We start from the raw sequence: 26,902 nt of genomic DNA on the forward strand, positions 1-26,902 counted from the left end.
GATTTAGAATGCTCTTGTCATGCTTTTTTGGGTATGTGCCTTTTTACTTTCATGTAAAAATCTTCAATTGGTTGATTACTTGTGTTTTAAAAAGTGTATTTTTGTGTGCAACTATTTCATGCTACTCTAGCTGGCAAAGGGAAACCCGAATAAGAAACTTCGGTGGCCGCCTTCAAGGAGAAGTAGCATATTTTGCACCTTGTGGAAAGAAGCTGAGACAGTATCCTGAAGTAGTAAAGGTAACATTCCTGTTTTCTGACTTCTGTGTTCTAATGCTACTGAGCATGCTTGCAATTAAAATTACCATTTTTTTTTCCCCCCTTCAATAAAGATTCTTATTTGGAAATATGCTGTGATGTGAGGCGTAATGTATCTCAGTCTGTTACTGTAAATGCATATCCCTTGATAGAGTATGCAAAGCATTACACTCACTAAGTTAGCTGTACATCAAAGCTAGGTTGTAATTATTTACAAGCTGAAGTGGAAAAATATGTGATTTTTTCAGTATCTCAGCAGAAATGGAATAATGGATATCTCAAGGGACAATTTCAGCTTCAGTGCAAAAATAGGAGTGGGTGACTTCTATGAAGCCAGAGATGGACCGCAGGTATCCGCTTTTTAAAAAGTAAAGTCTTTGATCCAAGGAGCATTATCTTAAATTTAGGTGAAATAGTTTTTGCTAAAATCTGAAGCATTGCTGGTTTTTAGCTAATTCTTTCTAAACATGGTGTGTGTTTCTTCATAGTAGCAATACTGAGATGCCCCAAGAGCTTGATCCTGGGCTGTGTTGAAAACTGTTCCTCTCGGTGATTTTATCAGGAGGCTGCAGGAGTTCAACAAGCCTTACGATCAGCTCTGGCCATGGATTTGTCTCATACCAAAGAACTCTGAGCTACATATTTTATCTGCCCAGATATATCTCTGAATAAAGCTTCATTTCTTCCTTTACTGTATAAACATAGTATTAATAGTGATTTATGTGTATGTGTTAAATCACACTCTCTTCATGTATTCATATGCATAAGACATATAAAATACATGCTTAAATAGAAGTGTTTCCTGTATTGAGAATACTGTCAGCACTTCCTGAAGTGTGAAGTTTTTATTGGAAAGAATGCTGAGTTTATAGCATTTGTGCTTTACAGTGATAGAACTCTTAGACTTTGTGTAGCTAAACCACACAAGGATGAGTAAAGTTAGAATTTGAAGGAAAGTAATGCTGCCTTTGTGCCCTATTGTGTTACTGAATTTTGGTCACGTTCTCATTGCCTCAGGATGTGCACGAAAGTTTTGGGGCTTATGTCAGTGAATGTGTTTCATGTTTTTAAAAGATAAGTATCCTGAGTATGTTGCTGTGGGGATGGGGACAAACATCATGCTCTGGGCAGCCTGGAGTTCAGGATCTGGTTAAGACTTTGGTCCTCGGGATACCCTGTAGAAATGTGTAACATGAACATACTATCAATCTGAAAGCAATAAAGACAGAGTTCATGGGAAGCAGCTACTTTTAGGATATACTTCCTGATTCCTGGCTTGCAGGCTAAAACCTTGCTAAACCTTCTTCATGTTTGGCCTTCATAAAACAATTACAAGTCCATGTAGTTGTGAATTTCCTTACATAACTGAATCGAAGGAATTGTAAGGAATTATTTCAATTCCTTACATGGTGAACATTACTCAGTATGAGGAAACCTGCTCTTATTTTACCCTCTTAACTTTTTAGTGTCTGTTGCTCATACTCATTAGTCTTACCCCTTCCCTAGTCTATCTTTATTCTCCTTTTTAGTTCATGAGATGTTTGCAGATTTTGTTCTTTTGTACTGTAAAACTTCAGACTGAAGGTGTTGGGAAGGGCAGGTTTCTGTTGGCAGCACCAGCAATGTGAATATCAAGCTGATGTACATACCCCTCAATGTGGTTTCCACTCATATAGTTTGTGCTAGGTTCCTTTGAGATTTGGTTAGACAAAGGAGATGTTTTCTTGCCCAATGGGACTGAGGACTGCTCTTCCAGGTGTGCTAAAAAGTATTTGCATTTTATGTGTGAGATTTCAAAACAAAATATTGTAATGCAAACAGCAGAGTTACACTCAGACTGATGATATGGACTTAGTAAAACAGATTGATACTGATCCTTCATGAGGAGAATTTGTACCCTTTTATCCGACTTCAAAACAATAGGTGATAATAATTTCTTCATGGGTGTCTGGAGGTAATTTCAGGAATTGTATTTCTGCTTTTTTGTTTTGTTCTTAAATTTTCATTATTCTGTATAGCCTTTCATGATTCCCTTTCATGGTCATATAATTCTGTCAGCTTCCTGTACTTTTTTCTTTGCAGTGTTGAAAATCCACAGAGTATCAGATTTACATGTATTTTGGGACAGGTTTTAAAAGACACATGAGCAGAAAATACAGATGGTGAATTCACACCTGCTTAAGCCTTAATGGATCTGTTCTGGGCTGGTTTTGTCTTCTCTTAAACTTGTGGAAACCTGTGGCATCCACTTGTCCTTTGGCGGGACATTGAACAGTCTCCTCCCCAGTCCTTGAAACATATTGAATAGAATAGAATATTGAACCTTCTAAAGGCTTCCTTTGATGGCCTCTAGTTTCTCTTTTTGGAGGTATTATGAAAATGCAACCATAGAATTGTTAGGGTTGGAAGGGACCTCAAGGATCAGCCAGTTCCAACCCCTCTGCCATGGCCAGGGACACCTCCTACTACAGCAGGTTGCTCATAGCCACATCCAGCCTGGCCTTAAAAACCTCAGGGATGAGGCTTCTACCACCTCCCTGGGCAACCTGTTCCAGTGTCTCACCAGCCTCATAGGGAAGAACTTCTTCCTAACATCCAATATGAGTATACCCATTTCTATATTTTGTTCCATTCCCCCTAGTCCTATCATTACCTGACACCCTAAAAAATCCCTCACTGACTTTCTTGTAGGCCCTCTTAAGATACTGGAAGGCCACAATAAGGTCTCCTCAGAGCTTTCTCTTCTCTATAATGTACATCCATGGTCTTTGTGACACTGATCTTGTAGACCTCCATTTTTAACGCGTATTTGTTTGTATGATTAACCATAACAAATAAAAATGCAGAACAAGAGCCATCTCCATGGCAGGATCTAAGATGCCTTTTGAACTGTGGCTGCCTCTCCTGAATTTTGTTTTGCCTGCTTTTTCTTTTCCTTTTCCCTGGCACTTGCAGTTTGTGGAATAAAATTTCCTGGGTCAAGGGTTGGTATAGGTGCTAAGTATAATGTTAAGCCTAGCTTACATTGCTCAATGGAATCAACCTGGGATAAATTTTAAGTTGGATATAAGACAATGAAAGGAAAGTGTACACCTAAGTAGTATTCTGAGAGACAGAAAACAAATTAACTTGTTAAAGTGGTAGGGGTGACTGTTGTGGATGAAAGAGTCCTTAGTGATGCATTGTACACATGGTGATATGGTCATGATTTTGAACAGCTTGGTCTTAGGAACTCAGTGAATAACAAAGCTCTTTGGAGTGTCTCTAAGTGGAGATGTATTCTTGGGATGGTCTTAACTGGGAGTGACTCAGACTTAAAAAGGTATCTGTGGATACCAATAGCTTCCTTGGAAGCTGAATTTCAGTTTCATTAGCAAAATGCCATTTATTTTGTCAATTCTTGGATTAAACACTTGTAGTTATGAAGAATGACCAGAATAAGCCAATAAAAATATTGTTTATGATGCAGCAGATTTGATGTCAGTATTGATGTACATATAAATGTGAAGACTTTGGTAATGCAAATGTATTTTTTTCTGTACAGATACTGGATGTGTTTTGTAAGTTACCAACTTTCATCCTTGCTCTAGCAGACACTTTCAAAATCTTTTACAAACCTCTCCAAGGCAAATTATAGAGTGGTTCTGAAGGATACTTCACTGAGACTTTTTCACCTTGCATTATTCAAAAGCTGGGGAAAATGGCAAATGATATGACCACTTTGAAATACTTACATTCAGTCAAACAGGATCAGATGGACCATGTTCCTGTTCTGCTCAGGAGATGCAATATGCTCTGCTTTTCATCAGTTAAAGCCATTTCTATGTGAGGCCAGCTTGGATGTTTTCATTGGAAACTCTTTCAGTATTTGTTTTTGAGATTCTACCAAAAATAGTGGTAGTAGTGAAGGGGTTGAATGTCTTGCTGGATGCTTGCTTTAGTTGGAGACAGTAGGCAACCTTTTAGTTCAGGTAGATGAATTGTTTAAAGTTAACAAACTTTCAATTCCTTCATGCTGACACACATTAATTTTCTTGCAGTAGATGAAGGGAGAACTAAATTGTACTAAACAAAACTTGAGGATTAAAACGAGTCTGTGTTTTTTCAACTCAGTTGTTGAAATCTGCACCATCCCAGAAGGCAGTATGTGAAAATATGCTACTGCATTTGCTTCTTTTGTATGTCACAGTGTCTGCAAACATTGAATTGGAAGACAGTGATTTGCAGCTTGGCACATTCCTTCATTCACATTGCGCAGTGGATGATGTGACAGCAAAGTAGTTGTTTCTGAGTTTACGTAATAAGGAAGACTTTACTTTGCCTTGTAAGAACAGTTGAGCTATAAGTAATTTGGTCAGAAAGCATTAAAAATAACACAGTATTAGGTGATGTCTGTGTGTCATCATTGAATAGTCTTCAGAATCTTGCATTTACAGAAGTTTGTAGTGATAAACTCTCAACATACAGCTTTTGGGTATCGTCAAAGTACCCAAATTGTACCTCCCAGCTGTTGTGTATTTTACATGTATAACTTTAGCAAAATCCCTCTCGCTGTTCGTGTTCTCCAGTGTCCTAGTTTTGTTTTATCTTGTTTTTAAATCTTGTTTGTAATACCTGTGACATGTGTCAATTGAAAGGGTATGCAGTGGTGTCTTCTGAAGGAAGAGGAAGTCATTCCCCGTATCAGAGCTATGGAAGGGCGTAGAGGACGACCACCAAATCCAGACAGACAGCACTCTAGAGAGGAGTCAAGAATGAGGCGACGCAAAGGCCGGCCCCCGAATGTTGGTAGCACTGAATTTCTAGACAGCACTGATGCAAAGCTGCTGAGAAAGCTCCAGGCTCAAGGTAAGAAGCATGTTTCATGAACAGAGGCTCTTTTTTGTAATGAGGAGTGATGTGTTTCACTGGGATGCTAATGTACAACATTTTATTTTGGAGATTTGGGACATGCTTTTTTGGAAGGCTTTGGCTTCTTCAAGATCAGTAATTATGTTTGTGATTCAAAAGACGAGGCATGTGTAAGATCTTACTTGGTAGTTACTTCATTTAGATGTATAAAATCTTAAAAAGGAGGCATACACTAATGTTGGCTACCACTGAAGTATTTTTTTCAACTGGCAAAAATTATCAGATCTTTATTTTCCCCTGTATCATCTCAAACAGTGGAGCTAGAAACTGAAAACTTGGAAACTTTTGGCTATTTTTGGGTTGATTTAGAAGCCCTTAAATGTTGCTCAATACAGCACATAGTAGTTGAATGGAAATGTGGGCAGTTTGACTTCTCCTTGTTGTTTGCAGCATTGGTGTTTGTTTCCCATCTGTCCTTTAAATTCTCTATAACATCAATTTTAATTTCCAGCTACTGGTTCTGTTTCAGTTAAGGTGTAACTTCTTTTTTTGTGTGGTTCCCCGTTCTTGTTGTAGTGTACCAATTTACAGGGCCCTTGCTATCTACAGCATCATCTCATCTATACATGGATTTTTCCATATGTCTGCCTGTGTTTTGGTCATTGCACAAGCAGCTGGCAGTATTTTGGAGAATGCTATCAAATTGGTCCTGAACCTCAGTACTTCACAAAACAAGCTGAATTCAACCTCCATAAAGTCCTCCTTGCAGTTGTCTCACATCAGTGTGTCCAGGCATAGTTCATGCACATTTCATAACTGTTCTCCCTTAAAGTAGTAGAGTGCTTCAGGAAGAGTGGCTGGCTGTAGGTAGCCACAGTAAAGTGTGACCTGCGTATGTGTGCTCTTACTGCATTGCTGAGAAAGGAATAGAAAATGACATGAGGTGACAAACAAGGAAAAGAGTAATTTGAGCCAAATGTTTTCTGCTTTAAAAGGAAAGAAGAAATCAGGCAGCTTTATTAGGCTTGATGCTATCACCTAATAGATGTCTTTTTCCTGCAGAGATAGTGTTTTCTTATATACAGATATTATTTGTGTGCATTTTTGCTGTTGATGTAGTTACTAATACATCAGCGTTAAAAGCAGTTCACTGTTAAATGTTGTCAAGACAAATGTGTGCAGAACAAACCCACTGCTTTCTCTATTTTTACCTCCCCCAAAGGTCTGCAATATGAGCTGTGTCTTTATTGTTTTGATGAGCTTAATATTTTCTTGTTGTAACAGAAATAGCTAGGCAAGCAGCACAAATAAAGCTACTGAGAAAACTCCAGAAGCAGGAACAAGCTCGAGCTGCTAAAGAAGCAAAAAAACAGCAAGGTGAGTGTAACTTGTGGAAGCTTGTGTATGCTAGCAGACTGTTTTGAAAAGTAGTGATGAAAAGTTTGCTGTCTCTTGTCATGGTCTGCTGGTATTTATTTTTTCTTTCCTTCTGTTTGTTAGCTATTATGGCAGCTGAAGAAAAGCGAAAGCAGAAGGAGCAGATAAAGATAATGAAGCAGCAGGTAAACCTCATGTGATTGGCAACTTGTAAACAATGTTTTGAATTATTGATTTAGAGGTATTACACTGGCTTAGTAAACAAGGTATGCTGATTACAAAGTGAATGTAAATCTGGCTTTAAGGAGTGCACAGTATATATTACTTAAAATTCTAAACATTTTAATGTTGTCAGGACACAACCATTTTGGTCTGTGCTGATTTAAGTCACTACACATAGATAATGGCTGGCCGGTATCAGTAAGAGAACAACAAAATTTCACCAACAGATTTTAATAAATGAGTGAAAATTTCTGCATGTTGAGAATCTGAAAACTCTGTAAAGGGAATAATTTGCATCAAAAGTTCCAATTGCATGATTGGGGAGGTTTTTTTATATTCAGTCTGTTCAGTATGAAACATACTGCAAAGTACAGAAATGGAACACTTCGGTAGTGGTCAAAAGACAGTATTTTAGCTTTCAGTGAAAAGACCAATTTTTTCTATTCAGTATCATTATTGCTTTAGGTTTTTACCCTCTTACAACAGCAGAGAAAAAAATATAGAGAGCCTTCTAAAAGTAGGAAAAGGGGGATTCACTTGGGTAGTCCAATTGAACCTGTACTCCTGTGGAATTAGTGTGTATGCATAGTACAGATACATTTCACTCTTTCTAAAAAAGAATGTCTAAATACTGTTTAACTGTTTTATGTTTCTTATTCATATTGCAGTAGCACTTGTTCTTACTCATTTTGCAGTAGCATTTGTTCTTATTCATATTGCAGTAGCATTTTATGGAGGCTTAAATGAAAGGGAGATAGGGGGATTGAAAGATGAGTGTTTACTACTTAAACCAATACCTTTTATTTGTGACAGAAACTTTTACTGAAGTTTCCATGAAATTCTGTAAATATTTGTTAAAAAAACCCCAACCCAAACCCAAAAGTTGAGAGTTAAAGCACCTGTGCATAACTGAGGTTCCGTCAGGACTATACCAAACATCATCTAATCTAACAACGAATTCTGAGCATACATGGTCGTGTGGGAGCAATAACTACAATGGGCTTCTAGGCTCAGTAACAACAGGATATTATGTACAGACTTGATAACTATTTTAAATGGAAAAGTAAAATTACTTCCTCACTATTGGTTGGTTTTTTTTAAAGAAATAACTTTCTTTGCCTTGTAGGAAAAAATTAAGCGAATTCAGCAAATCAGAATGGAGAAAGAACTTCGAGCTCAGCAAATTTTAGAGGTAAAAATAATGAATCTAATGTAATTTTTTTGTGTTGCCCTCTTAAAGGAAGGCTGTTGTGTTTTAGTAGCCACACTTGCAGTTAGAGCTGTTTGCAGTTGCATACCTAACAACCTGGGCTACCAAAGGCTGGTTCAAAAACTTGTTTTAAAATATTTTTCCTAGAACATATTAGCTGTGAGCTAAATCTTGTTCAGTTGAATTCCTGCCTTCCTATTGTTAGTCTTGTATTTGTTAAAGTTAACATCATCGCTATTCCTGTGCTAGAAAACAAGTCTGCAGCGGTAGGATGTTGCAGCAGTGTCACACTGTGCTCTGTGTGAAGTGCAGTAGAATGAAGGCACTAAGTTCATACATCTGCCAGAGTGTGCTGTACTGCTAGTGAGCTAGCAAAGGTAGATGGCTGGTTTTCAAGTCTCCATTCAGGGGAAAATCAATGGTAATCTTTCTGCCTTTTATGTTGTATTGTTTCTGTATATACTTATCTTCTTGGTTATAGTAGCCAGCTGAAGCCAGTGTGAGTGGGATTTGAAATTCTGGCTTTTTTCCTTTAGCAAATAAATTATTGATTGACTGATTATGCAAGCTGCGTTGGGGAAGAAACCTCTTGCAATGTCAATAGTATGTGATGATGTTTTGAACTTTTAAAGGCATGTGACTTTATTCTTAGTCAGATTGTTTTCAAGTTGTGATGGTGTTGTTGTGTGACCTGTTTTGCATGCACAGGCAAAAAAGAAAAAGAAGGAAGAAGCAGCAAATGCCAAATTATTGGAGGCCGAAAAACGAATAAAGGTTAGTTTAGAGAAGCTCCAAATCAAGAACTGTGTTATTGTGCACTATCATAGAAGAATTGAATTGTTCTGTTTCAAAAAGACCCCTAAGATCAAGTTGACCCAACACCACCATAGCCAGTAAACCATGTCCTGAAGTGCCATGTCCACATATTTCTTTAACACCATCAAGGATGGTGGTGACTCCACCACCTTGCTGGGCAGCCTGTTCCAATAGCTGACCACTACTGCAGGAAAGAAATTGTTCTTAATCTCCAACCTAAACCTCCCCTGACATAATTTCAGGCCATTTCCTCTCATTCTATCACCTGATACTACAGAGAAGAGACCAGTCCCCACCTCCCTGCAACCTCTTTTCAGGAAGTTGTAGAGAACAATGAGGTCTTGCCTCAACCTCCTCTTCTTCAGACTAAACAAGCTCAGTTAATTGCTGCCTCATGTTCAGCTGTCTGTCAACCAGCACCCCCAGGTTCTTTTCTGCTGGGCAGTTTCAGCCACTCTGCCCCAATCTTGTGGCATTGCCTGGGGTTGTTGTGACCCAAGAGCAGGACTCAGCAGTTGGCCTCATTAAACCTCATAAAAGTGACCTTTTGTGACCCAAGAACAGGACCCGGTATTTGGCCTCATTAAACCTCATAAAAGTGACCTTGGCCCATCAATCCAGCTTGTCCAGTTCTGACTGCAGAGCCTTCCTACCCTCCAGCAGATCAACACTCCAGCCCAATTTACTGCCATCTGCAAATATGCTGAGGGTGTACTTAATTCTCTCATCAAGATCATTAATAAATATGTTAAACAAGGCTGGCCCCGATACTGAACCCTGGGGAATACCACTGGTGACCTGCCACCAACTGAATTTAACTCCACTCTCTGGGCCTAGCTGTCCAGCCACTGTTTGATCCAGCAGAGTGTACACCCGTCCAGGCTACAGCAACCAGTTTCTCCAGGAGGATGCTGTGGAAGATGGTGTCAAATGTTTTACTAAAGTCCAAATAAACAATGTCCACAGCCTTTCCCTCATCCACTAAGCATATCACCTTGTCATAGAAAGAGATCAGATTCGTCAAGCCCTTCATGAACCCATACTGGCTGGGCCTGAACACATAGTTGCCCTGTACATGCTGTATGCAAATAAGATGACTTGCTTCACAGTCTTACCTCCCACTGAGGTCAGACTGGCAGGTCTGTAGTTCCCCAGGTCCTCCTTCTGGCCCTTGTTGTAGATTGGTAGTCATGTTTGCCAGTTTCCAGTCAACTGGGACCTCCCCAGTTAGCCAGGACTGCTGGTGTAAATGGTGGAAGGTGGCTTGGTCAGCACTTCCACCAGCTCCTCAGTACCATTGAGTGTTTGCCATCCAGCCTCAGAGACTTGTGTTTGTCTTAAGTGGTGTACTAGGTCGCTGACAATCTCCGCTTGGATTATGGGGGCTTCATTCTGCTCCCCATTCCTATTTTCCAGCTCAGGGGGCTGGGTATCCAGCAAACAACTGGTCTTACTACTAAAGACTGAAGGTAGTTAGTCCCTCAGCCTTTTCCTCATCCTTGACCACTGTGTTCTGCTCTGTATCCAACAGAGTACAGAAATTCTCCTTAGTCCTCCTTTTGGTGCTAATATATATAGAAGGGTTTTAACAGCTAAAGCCAGACCAATGTCCAGTTGTGCTTTGGCCCTTCTACTTTCCTGCATAGCCTCATGACAATCTTGTAGTCCTCCCAAGTGTCCTGCCCCTTCTTTCAGTGCCCACAGACTCTCTTTTTTCCTTCCTAAGCAGCAACCAAACCTTCTTGTTTGGCCAGGCCCTTTCTTCCCCAGCAACTCAGCTTTCATGGCCTGTTCCTGTGCCATAGAATGCATGATGATGTAGAAAAGCTGGGAATGTGGAAGAATATTCCTTGCTGAAGGAGCTGGGGATACAGCATGTGAAGATCACAGCCCATGCTTACATAAAGACATAAAACATACAGAGAAGTTTCTGTGTATGTGATACACGCATTCACATGCGAGATAGAGACAGTACTTTTTTGTGTGCCATTACCATGAGTTTTGCTCACATGACACTTGGTTTGCATAACTCAAAATGCTTGTGAAAGGAACATTGTTCACTGTACTCTTGGAAGCACACTGTATCATAAAAAAAAGTATCCACAACAAGCATAGCCTTTTCTAGGCTGTGTGCATGCAAGAGTACAGAACTCTCATACAAGGGTTGGGAAAGACAGTTATGGTTGTACTTTTGTCACTGTTTTGGCAGTCTGGGTGTATTTTATGGACCTGCCAACTCAGTAGACTGGCTGTCAGGCGTACTCTATACACTGTGTGCTCCCTGCTCACTTTTGGGGGGGGGGGGGGCAGAGAAGTAAGAGTTTGATTCAGAGGTGCTGGGTTAGTTTGGTAAAAACACACATCTTAGTGGGTAAGTAAATTTTGATGGATATTTTAAATATGTATTTGTTCTTTTGTTTAAGGAAAAAGAGATGCGAAGGCAGCAAGCTGTTCTTCTGAAACACCAGGTTGGTAGATGTGCAGTTGACCAGACAGAATGCAAGTTGTGAACTACTTCAGCTGTATGGTGGGGTGGTGGGGAGGCAAATCTTCTTAACAGGCCCTTTTAAAATTTCTGGGTTTGATTCCTGCCCAAATTTTCTTTCACTTAATGATTTATTGCTTTGCTCTGGTTATTGGGATCTTTTGGGGGATTATAAAGTGGTTTTGTGACTTTGTGATTTCTGTTTCATAATGTTGTGCCAACTCTTTCTACCAGGAGTTGGAGAGGCATAGACTAGATATGGTATGGGTATGTTTATTTTTGTACATCTAACACCGCATTGTGATTTGGTTGTGATATGGTTGTCATAGCAATGCATAAAATGTAGCACTGGCTGCTGTCATATTACATACTGCTGCATGGCTTTACAGCACAGTGCATTGCATACATCTGCTTGTCTTGTCTGTTAAGGAAAAAAAACAAACAAAACCCATGTCTAGAACATGTGTATAAATTGAACATGGCAATAAGTAAATGAGATTTTCTTTTCAAACCAGAAATCTGTGTCGCTGATCTCCCGACAGAAATTGGACTGCTGTTTAAAATCAGGGATGGATGAACGCAAAATTGATAGGCAGTAGTTTGATCACTTTTCAGAAGCCTTTTCCCATTCACTGGGAATGAGTCCAGATGTTTTGAGTACAATTTGAATCAGCCTGTTTTAGAACTCGAGGTGATGTCTTCCCTAAGTTTGTAAGGTCCTGAGTAAGTTAGCTTTCAGTCAGTGGTGAATACATAAGAAGTAAACAGTGAAACGTTCGGCTGCTGCTCTAGCTGTGCTGAATTGGATGATAAAATTCCCTTAGCCTTTACTGGGGCCAAGATTTGCTCTTCAGTTTTTAAGACAGAAAACACAACCTTAGCACTCTAGAATACAGCTCCTTAATGATCTGATGTTGCTGACATGATCTACTCTGATACAGGTGGTATTGCATGTCTATATGCAGCACCACTCGCTCAATTAAAATGGATCTGGAGCTGAGAAAATCAATGATACTAATTTGTGACTTGGTTACAAAAACGTTAATATTTTCAGAGTTTGAAAATGAGCAGTTAAAATTTCTGCTGAATTGGCTATTGAAGAAGTAAATTGCAAGTTCCATAATAGCAGATGTAAGGTAACTGACCTGTTCCAGCCAACCATTATGCTTTTTGTTCTGCCAGCTTATGAAGGAGCATCACAACTGACCATAAGTAAACCTGTATGCTTCTTTTTTACACTGTCTCCATGTTCATTGCTTTACCTTTTTGCTTTTGATTGTTCTTGTATTTGCTTTCTAAACCTGAACTAAAACATGCACAGACTTGGCCATCCTTGTCCTATATTTAGTATTTACTGTGACTTGTCTATTAATGCTATAAATTTGTTACTCAGCTTTTTTTACCTATTTGAAAATGTGGGTGAGTTTTGTTCTAATCTTGCCTGCTTCAATAGGAACGAGAAAGGAGGAGACAACATATGATGCTTATGAAAGCCATGGAAGCACGTAAAAAAGCAGAAGTGAGTATTAACCTGGACTTGATGATCTCAAAGTTCTTTTCCTACCTGGTCTGGGCTGGTCTACTCTACTCTAATTCCACACTCTAATTCCACACTCTAATTCTCCTCTCTAACTCTACTCTCTACTCTAATTCTAATATGGAATGAAGCTGGAGGTGGGGAGATTCAGGCTAGATGTGAGGAGGAGGTTCTTCACCATGAGAGTGGTCAAACCCTGGAATGTGTTGTCCAGGGAGGTGGTCGAGGCCCTGTCCCTGGGGGTGTTTAAGAGCAGGCTGGATGAGGCTCTGGGCAGCCTGATGTAGTGTGGGGTGTCCCTGCCCATGGCAGGGGGGTTGGAACTAGATGATCCTTGTGGTCCCTTCCAACCCTGGATGAAACTATGAAACTATAATTCTATTCTTCTGTTCTGTTCTATTTTATTCTATTCTATTCTGGCCTTTTAACCAGTTGAATTGTACTCTTATCCATAGAATTGCATGAAAGACTGAAATTGCCCTGGGCTGAAGATAATGTAAAAGTGGGTTTGTAGTAGAGCTTGTTCTTACAACCAGTGGAGAGGTCTCAATTTTGCTAGAGGATTACAGCAGGAACTCACCTTTCTGAGATGTTAGTCCAAACACACTTGCTGCTCACTTCCCTGTGGACAGGAAAGAAACAAGTGAATCTTAATTTGCTCTCAGTTCCATTTTTCTTTTCCTATTTCTGTAGTTTACTCTTTCCCTTTATTTGAATGTAGGTTCCTTAATTGCTGTGCTAGTTACTGAGATTACAAAAGTAGTGCTTCTCAAATTCTGAGGTGGTTCCACTGTAATACCTGAGTTTTATTTTCTGGCCTTTTTAATTCTACACAAGGAAAAAGAGCGATTAAAGCAGGAGAAGCGTGATGAGAAAAGATTAAACAAAGAACGGAAGCTGGAGCAGCGAAGATTGGAATTAGAAATGGCCAAGGAGCTGAAGAAGCCTAATGAAGATATGTGCTTAGCAGACCAGAAGGTAACCCTAGCAGTGTAAACTTATTGTCCTGCCTCTTGTTTCTCTATCTTGCCATTGTGGCAGTAACTTTTTTCTTGCATCTACTGCCAAAGCATTCAAATTTTAGTCTAAATAATTGGATAAGTATTTGAGATATATATAGAGAGAGATATATATATATAAAAATACAAGTTACTACAGACATTAAAGCAGCATACATTTAGTTAATGAAAAGCACTTTGTGTAAAAGTGGCCTGCTTCCCAAAAAGCACTTCCCTGATTGCTTAAAAGAAAAAAAAAAATCAATTACTCTGATTTATTTTTACAGCAGGAATATGCATCATGTCTCAGTATGCAGGCACTAAACAAAGCTTTCCTCAGATGTGCAGCTACTCTACGCTGTTACTAAAAAAAACCCATACTCTCCCGCTCTTTGGTGGTGTTGGTTTTTGCCCATCAGGACTTGACATGCTTCAGGTTCACAGTATCACTAAGGTTGGAAGAGACCTCAAAGATCAAGTCCAACCTGTCACCACAGACCTCATGACTAGACCATGGCACCAAGTGCCACGTCCAGTCCCCTCTTGAACACCTCTCTTTCCAGAGAATTTCTCTCCTTGTGTCCTCCAAATATTTTTTAACCACCTTTTGAAGTTTGGCTCAGAATAGAGCCAGAGAGCATCTTCTGGCCAAAAAATAAGTAGTTATTAATCTCTCTCCTCCTCAAATATGTGAAATGGTAAGCATGCTTCAGTTTGAAATTGAATTTCCCGTGTGGGATGTGCAGGGGCAGCTTCTCTTTAGCCTTCACCTTCTAGCATTTGTCACACTAGGTTGTATGGACCTACCAGCCCATTTCCCTAACTAGTGTTTCCTTTTGAAATATGCCCCTGATTCTGCCATGGTTGTTCTTTACTTTTCAGCCTTTGCCAGAGTTGCCTCGCATCCCAGGCCTTGTTTTGGATGGAAGCACGTTTTCAGATTGTCTGATGGTAGTGCAGTTCCTGCGTAACTTTGGTAAAGTTCTTGGCTTTGACGTGAACGTGGACGTCCCTTCCCTGAGCGTTCTTCAAGAGGGCTTGCTAAACATAGGGGACAGCATGGGAGAAATACAAGACTTGCTTGTAAAGCTTGTCTCTGCAGCTGTTTGTGATCCAGGACTTGTTACAGGATACAAGGTAAAAAAGAGAAAAAAATCCATAGTAAGCGTGCTACTTTTGTCAGTGTGTTCTTCATGATGCATCTTTGACACCCCTTCGATTTGGCTTTCTGTTCTCTTTCCCAGTTCTTCTCTCTAGCTCTTAGCCACTTCTCGCAATGCCTGCTTTCCAGACACTTCCCCAGCTTTGTTGCCCTTCTCTGGACACACTCCAACCCCTCAATGCCCTTCTTGGAGCGAGTGGTCCAAAACTGAGCTCAGTATTTGAGATGCAGCCTCACCAGTGCTGAGTGCAGGGGTTTTCTCTACACTCCCTTGTTTTGATTTGAATTTTTTGTAGGCCATTATCACATCTGTGGCCACGTATTTTTACACCTTTTTTGGTTTTGCCCCCCTTTCATTCTTAACCTCATGTTATACTCAGTGAATCTTGCCATTTTTTTCTCCAAATTCTGCTCTCAATGTCACTTTATCATAACTCTTCCATTCATGATTCTCTTTCTCATTATCCTTGGTTTTTAAGCCAACATAGCTCTTTTCTGCTCTGTAACTCTATGTAGCATGTTCCAGTTAGACTATGCCTCTAATTCATTTAATCTATTTCATTAACATTATCTCTGTTCTTACAGACTTAGAGGTGAAGACATTCTAATCTGTTACTCTCTTCAAGATTTATATTTGAGTAAAGGAAAATGCTTTTTTAAATCCTTATGTGAAAATGCAAGCAAACCCATTCCACTGTGTTACAGGCAATGATCCAGCCTGCAGAGAAAACCTTTTTTTTTTTTCCCCTTTAAATGTGATTGTTTGAAACATCTTTGTTCATTTTAGGCCAAAACTATTCTTGGCGAACACTTACTGAATGTTGGTATCAATCGGGATAACGTGTCAGAGATTCTGCAGATATTCATGGAGGCTCACTGTGGACAAACTGAGCTGACAGAGAGCTTGAAGACAAAAGCTTTCCAGGCACATACTCCAGCTCAGAAAGCATCAGTTCTTGCTTTTCTTGTCAATGAACTAGCCTGCAGCAAAAGTGTAGTAAGGTAAGACTTTTCCCAAACAGGTCTGTAAAAAATAAAAGTACCAATATGTTCTAGTTCAAAAGTGCTGCATACACTGTTACAAAAGGCTTCTTGATGTTCTCACAATGAAAGCTGAAATTTGCTGTCTTACTGCTTCTTAGCTATATGTACAGCTGATAAAAGAGTAGAACTTTTCTATGTTTGGTCCCTTAAGTCCGTTTTCAAAGCTTGCACCAAAATTCCTACAGCTGTTGTGGGGTAAATGATAAGGCTGATTACAAAGAAATTTGCTAGGTGCTTGAGGAAACAAGAGTTGTGGAAGGCATCTGCAGTACTCCTGTCTCCCTTTTTTCCTCTTTATAGGCATCTTTTGCCCAAACACTTGTACCTAGTGTCGAAAGTTGAGGTGGCAAGCTGTGGCAATGCCAGCGACGAGCAGTGTGAGCAATCTGGCGTTGCCACAGCAAGCCTGATTTAGCATGGTGGTAATTGAAGCAGATGTATGCTTCATTTGTGGTCAGAAATATATAGCATTCCATAATTAAAGAGATAAATTAAAAATGCATTCAACAACTTCTGAAAAACCAACAATGTGCAATTAATTTACTGAGTTTACAGCACATGCACTTTATTACTGTGGTAAACTCTTTAATCACCTGAGAGCTGTTTGGTTTCTTGCTGAATTCTCCTGCTTTTGGTATACAGTAGTGCAAAACAAAATCAATATTATGTAAGGCAAGAATGAAAGAGATGCTCCTTATCTTCCAAGGCTGAAAACTACTATGGTAGTCTCAGGTGTGGGCTTGCAGACCATTATTGTAGTGTTTTGGTTCTTCAAGTCCTGTAGTGAAAAGTGACCATAGTTTGGAGATCACCTGGATCCTAGTTAGAAGACCATGGATGTACCAGCGATAACTTTGTTTTCAGTGCAGGGCATTGTGTCCCATACATCTGGAGACTGAACACTGAATTAGAGCTGTGGAAAGAATTGTGGAATTCTTTGAATTAGATGTTTCTTACAGAAAGAAGGCTGATATGACACTGTAAATAAGATTGCATGACATAGCCACAGCTGTTCAGAATTGGACTTTCCTAGCTTTAAAATTACCTTTTTTGTTAAACATTTACCCCAAGATAATTCTCTAAGACAAAGTCTCTGTACATAAATATGTTCTCAGGAAAAGAAAGTTCACAGTTAATGGCTTATTTTGTCTTTGACAGTGAAATTGATAAAAACATTGATTATATGTCAAACTTAAGGAGAGATAAATGGATGGTTGAAGGCAAACTTCGGAAGTAAGTTTTTGTTTCCTTAAATATTACAACGTATTGCTTTCTTGCATTTGCTCAGATGTGCTGCCATGTAGGCCATTGGTTCTAAGGACAGAATTAGCTGATGCAGTTACAGGTTTACCAAGAAGCTACTAAATGAACTGCTTAATTAGGATGGATGTGGATTTAGAATAATGCAGAACTGGTCTTTTTACAAGCTATGAAAGATGCATGAGATTCAGAGGGAGTGTCCCTCAGGATTGAAGCAAAGTCAAGTTCATTTTGTATTCTTTGGGAGAAGATGTAAAAAAAAAACCAACAAATTTGGAATATTAGAGGAGCTGTCAAATTGCTGCTGACATTATTATCAAGGTTGATTTGGACCTACCATAATTACCAATGTTCATTCTGAAAGGCATGCTAAGATGACATAGTTTTCATGCAGCAATTGCCAATCAAATTTTGTGTTGTGTTATCTTAGTGTTTCCCATCTGTCAGTGTTGCATTGTTCCCTGTAGTTAGGGATCATTTGTAGAATGTGAACTTTGAGGGGTTTTGGGGCATTTTTATTTAAGGAAAACCCGGAACTTTTTAGGGGTTGTCAGTTTCATATCCACTGTTCTCCCATCCTACAAGACAAAATTCCATACAGCAAGCATAACGGCTCCAACTATCAGGAAGCTAGAAGGCATAAAAGTTATGAATCACAGGGGGTAAAAATACATAGCCAAACTTGACTTTCTTTTTTTAACTTAGTCATCTTTACCTCTTTTTAGGAATGGTGAACCCTTTCTTGGTCTTTGCTTTAGGTACTTGTGTTTCTAATCTTATGTCTCCCTTTTTTCCCTTTAATGTAACTCAGAAGGAAGAAGGAAAGAAGGAAAGAAGAAGGACAAGAGGGGGGTAGAGGAAAAAATTGGGCCAATAAAAAGAACTTCTTTACTAATACTGCAGATTTCAGTCTGCACAGGGTTAACATATTTTATCTTTTCAGACAATCCAAATACCTTTCCTTGTCTTCATCTGTACCCTCTCTCTAGAATACAGTTTCAAATGTGTTTCTGAAGTTCTGATGTAGCTAGCTGTCCACTAATGTAATGGAACTGTTACCTGTCCATCTCTCCTTAGTAATTGCTTAGTCTTCCTCTCCCTCCATCAAACTGTAAGTACTTGTAGATGTAGGATCCTCCCTTTTCCTCGTGTTCTCCCTTTTCTTCTCTTTCACATAGTTGGCATAATACCCTGAAGTGTCAAGCTCTTCTTTCTTTCTGCAGTCTTTCCTCTATTTCTTCTTTTCACGTGAGTTTTGAGTTCCAGTAGTGCTGTCCCTGTTTTTGAGCATAAGTATTGTGGGAGTGCTCAGAAATATTCTTCCACTTCTTTGAATTCACTGGATATGATTAATTTCATCTTTGGTTCAAAATCCTTGGATTTCCCACTGTTTTTCTGATGCAAATCAAGAAGCCTGTTGTAAGAGCCTTCTTTGATGAATTTAAAATGACGTTTTCTTCTTCATTAAATCAGTTGGTGTTTTTCATAAATTCTACAGCTGTTCTGGGGCTTCTGTCCATTTCAGGCTTCTGTTTGGTCTTTTTCTGAGTTCTATTTTCTGCTTCCAGACTTCACTCTTACACCTGTTATCTTCCTCATCCATTTCAAAGGTCAGTCTAGTTTTCAAGCATCCCAGGCCCAATCAGTTTGGCAGAGCATCTGGTTTCTTGAGTGCTCATCAAGTGATCAGTGGATGTGTACTCTTTTCATATGCACACACCCTCAACACCAACCCATCGTGCCTGGGAAGTGTATAGTGGAAGAATAAGGGATACTGAGGAATGGTGGATTTGTTTCATCTCAGCCTGGTTTGCCAGCGTTTGTTGTAGTAAATCTTCATACCCACCATGTCCAGTCTGGCTTGAAGCATATCTAGGTGGGAATAGACTCCACCTGTATCAGATATTTTCACTAAGCAATTTTTTTCCCATGCTTACATTCTCCTTTGTTTTGGCTTCTCAAATGGGTGCTGGGGGAAGGAGGCCAAAGCTAAAAGAGAATAAAAATGAAATGCAGCTACTTGAAGAATTAGGTAGTAACTGTTTCTTTACAACACTATAAATACTGCTGAGCAAGTTTTTTTTCTGCAACAATGTTCTTTTTTTACACGATGGTAAGGCATACTCCTTGTAAATTAATTTATTCCCAGTGAGGCCCTCTCAGCTGTAATTGATGATGGCCTATCAAGAGCAGTGTTACATGAGGGGAGAAATTACACCCTGAGTTTGGGCAGGAGGTGATAATGCTGATTTGGGAAGCTTTCATTTTTTGAGATCCAGGCTGAAGCATGTTAAACATGCATTAAAAGTAGAGTGTTGAGAGTTTCTTTGCCTTGCTTCTACACCAAATCTTAGCATGGTGGGAGTTGGAAGGGACCTCTGGAGATCTCCCAGTCCAACCTTCCTTGCTAAAGCAGGGCCACCAACAGCAGGCTGCCCAGGATCCACAGTGTCCAGGTGGGTCTGGAATCTCTCCAGAGGAGGAGACTCCACGACTTCTCTGGACAGCCTGTCTGAGGGCTCTGGCACCCTCACAACAAAGAAGTTTGTCCTCATCTTGAGATGAAACCTCCTGGGTTTCAGTTTTCCCCTTGTCCTGTTGTTGGGTACCACTGAAAAGAATCTGTCCCTATCCTCTTGCCATCTGTTCTTTAGACATTGATAAGCATTGAGAAGATCTCTTCTCAGTGCAAAAATTGTGGAGGCATGAAAATGAAGTCAAAAGGTGAATTTTCCTTATGTGATCTATCAAATGTTACAGATTAGAGCAGGCTTAACTCACACATTTAATTATCTGGTGAGCCATCCACTCTCTATAGGCCAATAGGCATCATAATTCTCTTGACAGTTGCAGATGTCATTTTGGTATATACCTGAAAGTGAGAAAGGTGAAACTGATTCCTCAGTGAAAGTTTTCTTCTCTCAGTGGGCTGTATGTCCAGGTAGCAACAGGAAAATGATGATACCTCTTGAAATACCTGAACATTTTTGAAGTTAAACTGTTTGATGTCTGCCTCTACTTTGGCTCCAGACCACTGCCTTCTTACGCTTACGGTGCTTTTAAAAGAGCATCCTTGATTCATTTCCATCCTTACAACTTGCATCATCACACAGGCTTCCTTTAGTGCTTGAAAGTGTTTTATCTCTACTTGTGCTTTCTGCAAAAATAGCCTCCTTTGGTTCTTCTGAGGAGTTCTAGCTATGTGAAAGAAGCATTTGCTGGTCCTTGAACTTCCAGCTGCCAGCTTTATTGTTGACTCATCTTCAAGATTATCATAGTCTAATTGGTCACTAAAATTGTCCAGTCACGCAGCAGTCAATCCAGATGTTGACTAGCAGCCTTGGTTGATAGTTGATTCCTGTGCATAGGCAGGAATTTCCAGTCAAAATGAAGACGACTTGATGGTTTGAAGTTGTCCTTTTAAAAAGATAATATTTTTTTTTGTCCTAAAAAAGCCTGAGTAATATTGACACTCAGCGAGACTGTTGAACCAGACCCGAAACTGTTACTTCCTTCCAAATTCGCTGGGAGGCATGAGAAATTACTATTCCTGTTTAAATTAAAAGTTCTTTTAATTTGCTAAAATAGCTAAAAGTACATTTGTGCTGGAAAAATAAGTGTAAAACTTTCTAAATTCTCTGGTGGATTAACCACTGCATTAAAAAAAACCCAAACAGCAACAACCCAAAAACACCACCCACAAAAAAACCCAAAGCCCACCTGTTTCCAAGCAAACAGAAGGCCCCTTGGTGATTTCTTGCTATTGATCTTCTTAACGAGAAAAGAAACCAAGAGCTGCTACCAGTTGAGCAGTAACAGCTTCATTTGAGTTGGTGCTGTTGAGTACTGGCTTTGTTCAGCAGCATTTCAGAAGGCTGTTTGTCAGTGTGCTTGAAGCCAGCACTTCTCCAGCACTCGCCATACTCGTAGCCACTTGCTGTATGGAATATTGTTTTGTAGGATGGGAAGAGAGATAAGGACGACAAGGAAAAATTACATACTGGTAATTGGTTTGTCGTTACCACTCTACTTTTCCCATCCTACCTTCTTCCAACCATCTCTTACAAAAATCTTTGTCTTTCCTACACGTGTTTATGAACCTCTTCTAAGTCAATTGTATTTTTGGTCTGCATTATAAGTGACTGGATAGGGCTGGCTATTGATACCTCCTGTGATTCAGCATGTTTGCCTGCTAGCTCCCTGATAGGTGGAACTATAATTTTTGCTGTGTGGAATCTTGTCTTATAGGGTTTTTATAGAAGAAGAAGGTCTACTACAACCAGAATTACTGGTATGTAAGTTTCCCTTTTCTTTCATAAAAGGAAAAATGAGAGTTTGAGTAATCTCCTGGTAGTTTAGGTGCCTAAGATTTCTCAAAAAAGAAACTGCATCCTAGAATAAAAAGATCAGCCAAAGGACTAAAACAATATAAAAGAAAGTTAAAATGCATAAGATCTGAGAAGGTAAAAAAAAACCAAGCCAGAAAACAAAACTTTAAGCTGCTCATGCTGTTGCCATGCAAATGTAAATAATTTCATACTTCCAGCTGAGGATTTTTGCCTTTCCCCTCAGCCACAGGTATTTTATGGTCATATTTTTAAGTGCATACACCAAAAGATAACTAGAAATGGTTCTTTCCTCTAATTGTCTTTGCTGATTGTTCAAAGTCTTTCTTATTTAATGCCTTCTAAACAGTTACACTTTAAAACTCACCTGGGAGAAACAGAAATCCTATTCAGAGCTGACTTAAGAGGCGTGTAAGGGATTTTGTAACCTGATTTATTTTTTTTCTTGTTGACTAACAGCAACAAACACTTGAGAAAATACAGTGTTGTATTAGACCAGAATTGTTAATTTGAATCTAAAATGTATGATTTGCTTCCAGTCACCTAGGAAGAAAGGCATGCTTATGGTACAGACATACTCCATAAATTCACCCCTTGTCCTGTGTTTCAAGGCTTAGAATCATTCACGCCAAGAAAACTGGCAAGAGAGATGCCACAGGAGGTGGTGATGGAGGAGAGGAGCAGCACTCTTTGGAAACGCCTACAGCAGGCCGCAAACGCAGACGGAAGGGGGGGGACAGTGATTATGATGATGATGATGATGATGACAGTGATGATCAGGCAGATGAGGATGATGAGGATGAAGACGACAAAGAAGATAAAAAAGGAAAGAAGGCAGAAATTTGTGAGGATGAGGTGGGATATTCTAAGTATAGAGAAATTGAATGCATTAGAAGCTGTTTCCCTTTCTGTTTCTCTGTAATACGGCACTGCTTCCTCAAAATCTCACAGTGAGAAGGAAGGAACAAGAATGTACCTCCAATAATCTTAAATTTTTGGAATGTTTATTTTCTGGAGGGTTTTGGTTTGTTTGTTTTTTCATACCTATGATGTTATTGGTTGGTGGCTTAATTTGGTGTGGAGGGTTTGTTTGGTTTAGATGTGTTGGTTTGGTTTAGATGGCTGTTTCTTTTGATTTTGATGCTTGCTTGTGCTGAATTACTGTTAAATTCTCTGGAATTCTGACAGATCATAGCAGATCCAGAGAACTGCAGCTTTGGTAGAGTCTCACTGTAGTTTTCTGCTGGAGGAGAATGAAGTTAATTTATGAGTTTACACATCTTTATTTTTTCATTAAGTTGTATTTCACATTATCTATTGTGAAGGTTTCTTGCATATTTTTTCCATACCCTTTCTAGGGCAGTTGTTTTAGTGGGTTCAGACATGAGCACACATCATGGGTGCCATCCAGGCCCAGCATTCTTTTATTGAAAGGCAAAGTTATGTAAAATTGTAGCAAGTCATCAAACAAAGCATGGCACAAACCAAAAGCAGGGAACAAACAGAGGGCCAGACACGTCACTCACAGCTCCGGAGATCTCAAAATGTTGGAGGTGACCAGCACCCCATCCTAGTGGGTGTCCCCACAGCACAATGGAGGATTGGTGCAGCCACTCCCCCCTCCACCAGAGATTTCCAGTTTACATAGAGTCAGCAGCTGGTGGCATCGAGCTGGGACATTTCAGGAGGCTGGGGCGAGGAGAACAAAGCTCCTCCCTGTTGTGCAATGTGTTACATAACACCCCACTGTTTTTGAGACTTAGTTCCCTAGCGACTATCTATTGGCTGGTTCAGCTGCATCTGGTCAAACACAGATGAACCCATTCCTACCACACTGCACTGCATGACCAGAAGGAGACAATGGCCAATAGTGTACAACCCTAATGCTGAAAGATTGAATTGCTTTAGTAGTTACATTTTGTAGACAGGCAAAGATACTAGGTGAAAAATGGATAAAACATAAACAGATCAAGCCAACGAGATGAAGGCTTAAGAGAAGTTTTTGAAGCCACAGCCAACCCCACTGTAAAGAACCAAAAGGGTTCCAACTATTATCTGTCTTCAGCTGATGTGTTAACTCTTCCAAGGTGTCTGTTCACATATCGAGAATGAATGATCTCTAAGGCTCATGCAATGCATCCCATCTTAACTCCTCACATCCGCGGCTGTGTATTGGTGTGGTGGGTTGAAAAGAGAAAGATTGTTATGGTACAGTCAGTCTTATAGCAGATATTTCTCCAATGAATTTGTTTAGAATAATCTTTAGTTTTCCTTTTTACACTCAGTAGTGATTTATTTATGTTTTTCTACTTTTCTGCTCAAAATCTGTAAGTAAATTTTAAAGGCATAGCCTAAACCCACCACAAGTAGCAAAACGATAATCGATTGCGGCTGTACAAATAGAGTCAACATCAAGCATTAGTCCCATCAAGGTGGTGGTTGGTAGCAACAGCCTTGGGCCATCCTGAATCAGGTTTAGTAATACCAATTTCTGAATACCACTGTGTGGTACTGTTGCTGATATCCTGGTTAACTCCTTAATCATAGGAGGACTACACCAAGTGTTTACCACTTGACTTCTTCAGGTCCCAAATTAAGTGCTCCTGTTGTAAATAGTTCTAATTGGCTGTTATCAATCCCTTAGCCAGTAAAACCCAACCACATACATAAGCCAAAATCTTTTCTCAGTAAGAGGTGCCAGCATGTCAAGGAGGTTGCTTTCTATGACAGGGTGCCAATGTGAGGATGTTGTTCTTGGCACATGTGGAATGTTATTGTTTTGCTCTACACAGCGTGCTAAGGAATTGGTCAGCTAAGGAGTCATGCACTCTGCATGTGCTCAGCAGCTGCCCTGAGAATAGAGGCTGCAACATCTCTGCTTTCCTTGTTTTTTTTAGAACATCTTGGACAATTAACAACCACAAATTCACAATATAGATGCAAGCAATGAAGTTATTACTATCCCTGCAAATATAAAAATCCAGCCTCACAAATTTAAGCCACTAAACCAATTTTTTTGATTTAACCATTTGAGATGATTACTTAATTATGATATTCAGGTGAGTAGCCTAGCAACTATCTATCAGCTGGTTCGGCTACATTTGGTCAAACACAGATGAACCTATCCCTGCCACAGTAGTCACTGCCTGACTGTATCTGATCACAAGATGACAAAATTTTACTAGCCAGCATCAGATAAGATTCAAAAGGATCATGGAAACATTTTTAACTCTGAAATGTTGAACATCATGAGGTTCAACAAGACCAAATGCAAGGTCCTGCATCTGGGTCAGGGCAATCCCAAGCACTGATATAGGCTGGGCAGTGACTGGCTTGAGAGCAGCCCTGGAGAAAAGGACTTGGGGGTGCTGGTGGATGAGAAGCTCAACAGGAGCTACCAGTGTGCACTTGCAGCCCAGAAAGCCAACCAGCTATTGGGCCACCTCAAGAGAAGCAGGTCGAGTGAGGTGATTCCCTCCTCTACTCTGCTCTGGTGAGACCCCACCTGGAGTATTGCATCCAGTTTTGGAGCCCCTATTACAGGAAGGTTCTGGAGGTGCTGGAATGTGTCCAGAGAAGAGCCACAAAGACAATTAGAGGGCTGGAACACCTCTGCTATGAGGACAGACTGAGGGAGTTGTGCCTGTTCAGTCTGGAGAAGAGAAGGCTCTGAGGAGACCTTATTGTGGCCTTCCAGTATCTGAAGGGGGTCCAGGAAAGCTGGGGAGGGACTTCTCAGGCTATCAGGTAGTGATAGGACTAGGGGGAATGAAACAAAACTAGAAATGGGTAGATTGGGATTGAATGTTAGAAAGAAGTTCTTCCCCATGAGGGTAGTGAGACACTGGCGCAGGTTGCACAGGGAGGTGGTGGAAGCCTCATCTCTGGAGGTTTTGAAGGCCAGGCTGGATGTGGCTGTGAGCAACCTGCTGATGCAGTGTGAGGTGTCCCTGCCCTTGACAGTGGGGTTGGAACTGGATGATCCTTCAGGTCTCTTCCAACCCTAACAATTCCATGGTTCTATGATCTGCAACAGCCAAAAGATTTTGTTGGTTGGTTGGGGTTTTTTAATAGAAGTAACCTCAGCCTACAAGATTCAATGCAGAACTCTAGAATTCTCTGCTGGATTAACGCCTGATTAAAGAGACAAGCAATACCAAATTGCCACATCTTAATGCAGTGTTTGCAAGAAACAGGACCTATTTTTTTTGTAAGGTTATTGAAATTCAAAGATAGCTTTTGTGGGTGCTGTGGATATGGCCACTTGAACAGTGCTTGGATAACAACATGTCAACTCAAATCTTTGCAAACACTCTTTAGAAACCCAAGTAGTTTCCAGGGTTGGAGCAGCTCTTTATATTATTATTCTCTATTTATTTCAAGTGCTATAATGTGTTTGGTTTTAGAGGCATAGGGCAGGGTCCTTACAAATTCATCCTTCAGAATTAAAAATAAGTAGCATTTAGGTATCTAATCTCACATCTAAACCTTACATCTTTTCCCCTTGAGTACATCGTGCATGAGGCATTTCAGAGAGAAAAGCCCTGTAAGTCTTGTAGAAAGATGAACTTTCTGATGTAACAGAAGCTCCATTGCATTCTTGCTAGATGTGCTGTTTCAGAAGGCTCCGTTCTGGTACACTTTTACAGAGCAAAGAAGTACAAGACCAGTCAGTATCTTGCAGTGGAGGTGATTGACTTCTCCTAGGATTGTGGTTGTATTCTCTTGGAAACTTATCCCCGAAGACTTTCTTGAACTAAATTGTAACTCTCTTTATGAAAATTACTCTCATTTTTAAACTGTGTCAAGAAGAAAGGAACCATAGCCAACCTCTTAAAAAATCAGTAGATTAATACTGGAACTTGTAGAGCAAACTTGTAGTGTACAGTGGCTCTACAGGTCCTTGTGGACATTAATATAAAATGCAAATGCACCCTCACCAAAGACTGACAGATAAGGTTTGACAGATTGCATATTAATTTGAATCTGGGGGTCACTGAATGGTTTGGGTTGGAAGGGACCTTAAAGATCATCTAGTTCCAACCCCCTGCCATGGGCAGGGACACCTCAGGTTGCTCAAGGCCCCACCCAACCATGACTTGAAAATGTTCAGTGGTGGACCCTTCGCAACTTATCTGGGCAAACTGCTCCAATGACTTGGCACCCCCATGGTGGGGAATTTGGTCAAATATCAAAAAAAAGGTTTTTAGAAACAAAGATTGAATTCTGTCTATTCTCTTTTACACAGAAAGAGTGATTGCCCATTGGAATGGGCTGCCCGAGGAGGTGGTGGAGTCACCTTGTTGCTCTCTACAACTACCTGAAGGGAGGTTGTAG

At 40.1% G+C, this 26,902-nt stretch overlaps 1 protein-coding gene across 12 annotated transcripts in view; it reads left to right on the forward strand.

Annotated features, from left to right (window-relative positions):
- Positions 1 to 26,902, forward strand: part of BAZ2B (bromodomain adjacent to zinc finger domain 2B) — a 135,611-nt gene that overhangs the window by 91,150 nt on the left and 17,559 nt on the right. For 4 of the 12 annotated variants that reach the window (XM_068139156.1, XM_068139155.1, XM_068139157.1 and 1 more), the window contains exons 11-25: positions 131 to 239; positions 506 to 607; positions 4,895 to 5,105; positions 6,393 to 6,485; positions 6,609 to 6,670; positions 7,834 to 7,899; positions 8,626 to 8,691; positions 11,157 to 11,201; positions 11,453 to 11,485; positions 12,672 to 12,737; positions 13,593 to 13,733; positions 14,636 to 14,890; positions 15,703 to 15,917; positions 17,118 to 17,192; positions 22,177 to 22,420. In XM_068139156.1, the coding sequence (XP_067995257.1) occupies positions 131 to 239; positions 506 to 607; positions 4,895 to 5,105; positions 6,393 to 6,485; positions 6,609 to 6,670; positions 7,834 to 7,899; positions 8,626 to 8,691; positions 11,157 to 11,201; positions 11,453 to 11,485; positions 12,672 to 12,737; positions 13,593 to 13,733; positions 14,636 to 14,890; positions 15,703 to 15,917; positions 17,118 to 17,192; positions 22,177 to 22,420 (1,783 nt within the window). The remainder of the gene's footprint in view (positions 1 to 130; positions 240 to 505; positions 608 to 4,894; positions 5,106 to 6,392; positions 6,486 to 6,608; positions 6,671 to 7,833; positions 7,900 to 8,625; positions 8,692 to 11,156; positions 11,202 to 11,452; positions 11,486 to 12,671; positions 12,738 to 13,592; positions 13,734 to 14,635; positions 14,891 to 15,702; positions 15,918 to 17,117; positions 17,193 to 22,176; positions 22,421 to 26,902) is intronic. The other 8 variants (XM_068139158.1, XM_068139159.1, XM_068139160.1 and 5 more) reach the window with 5 other exon arrangements.

Source organism: Melanerpes formicivorus, unplaced genomic scaffold (genome assembly GCF_026170545.1).
Source record: "Melanerpes formicivorus ecotype bairdi unplaced genomic scaffold, bMelFor1.0.p_v2 SCAF_5, whole genome shotgun sequence".
NCBI lineage: Eukaryota > Metazoa > Chordata > Aves > Piciformes > Picidae > Melanerpes > Melanerpes formicivorus.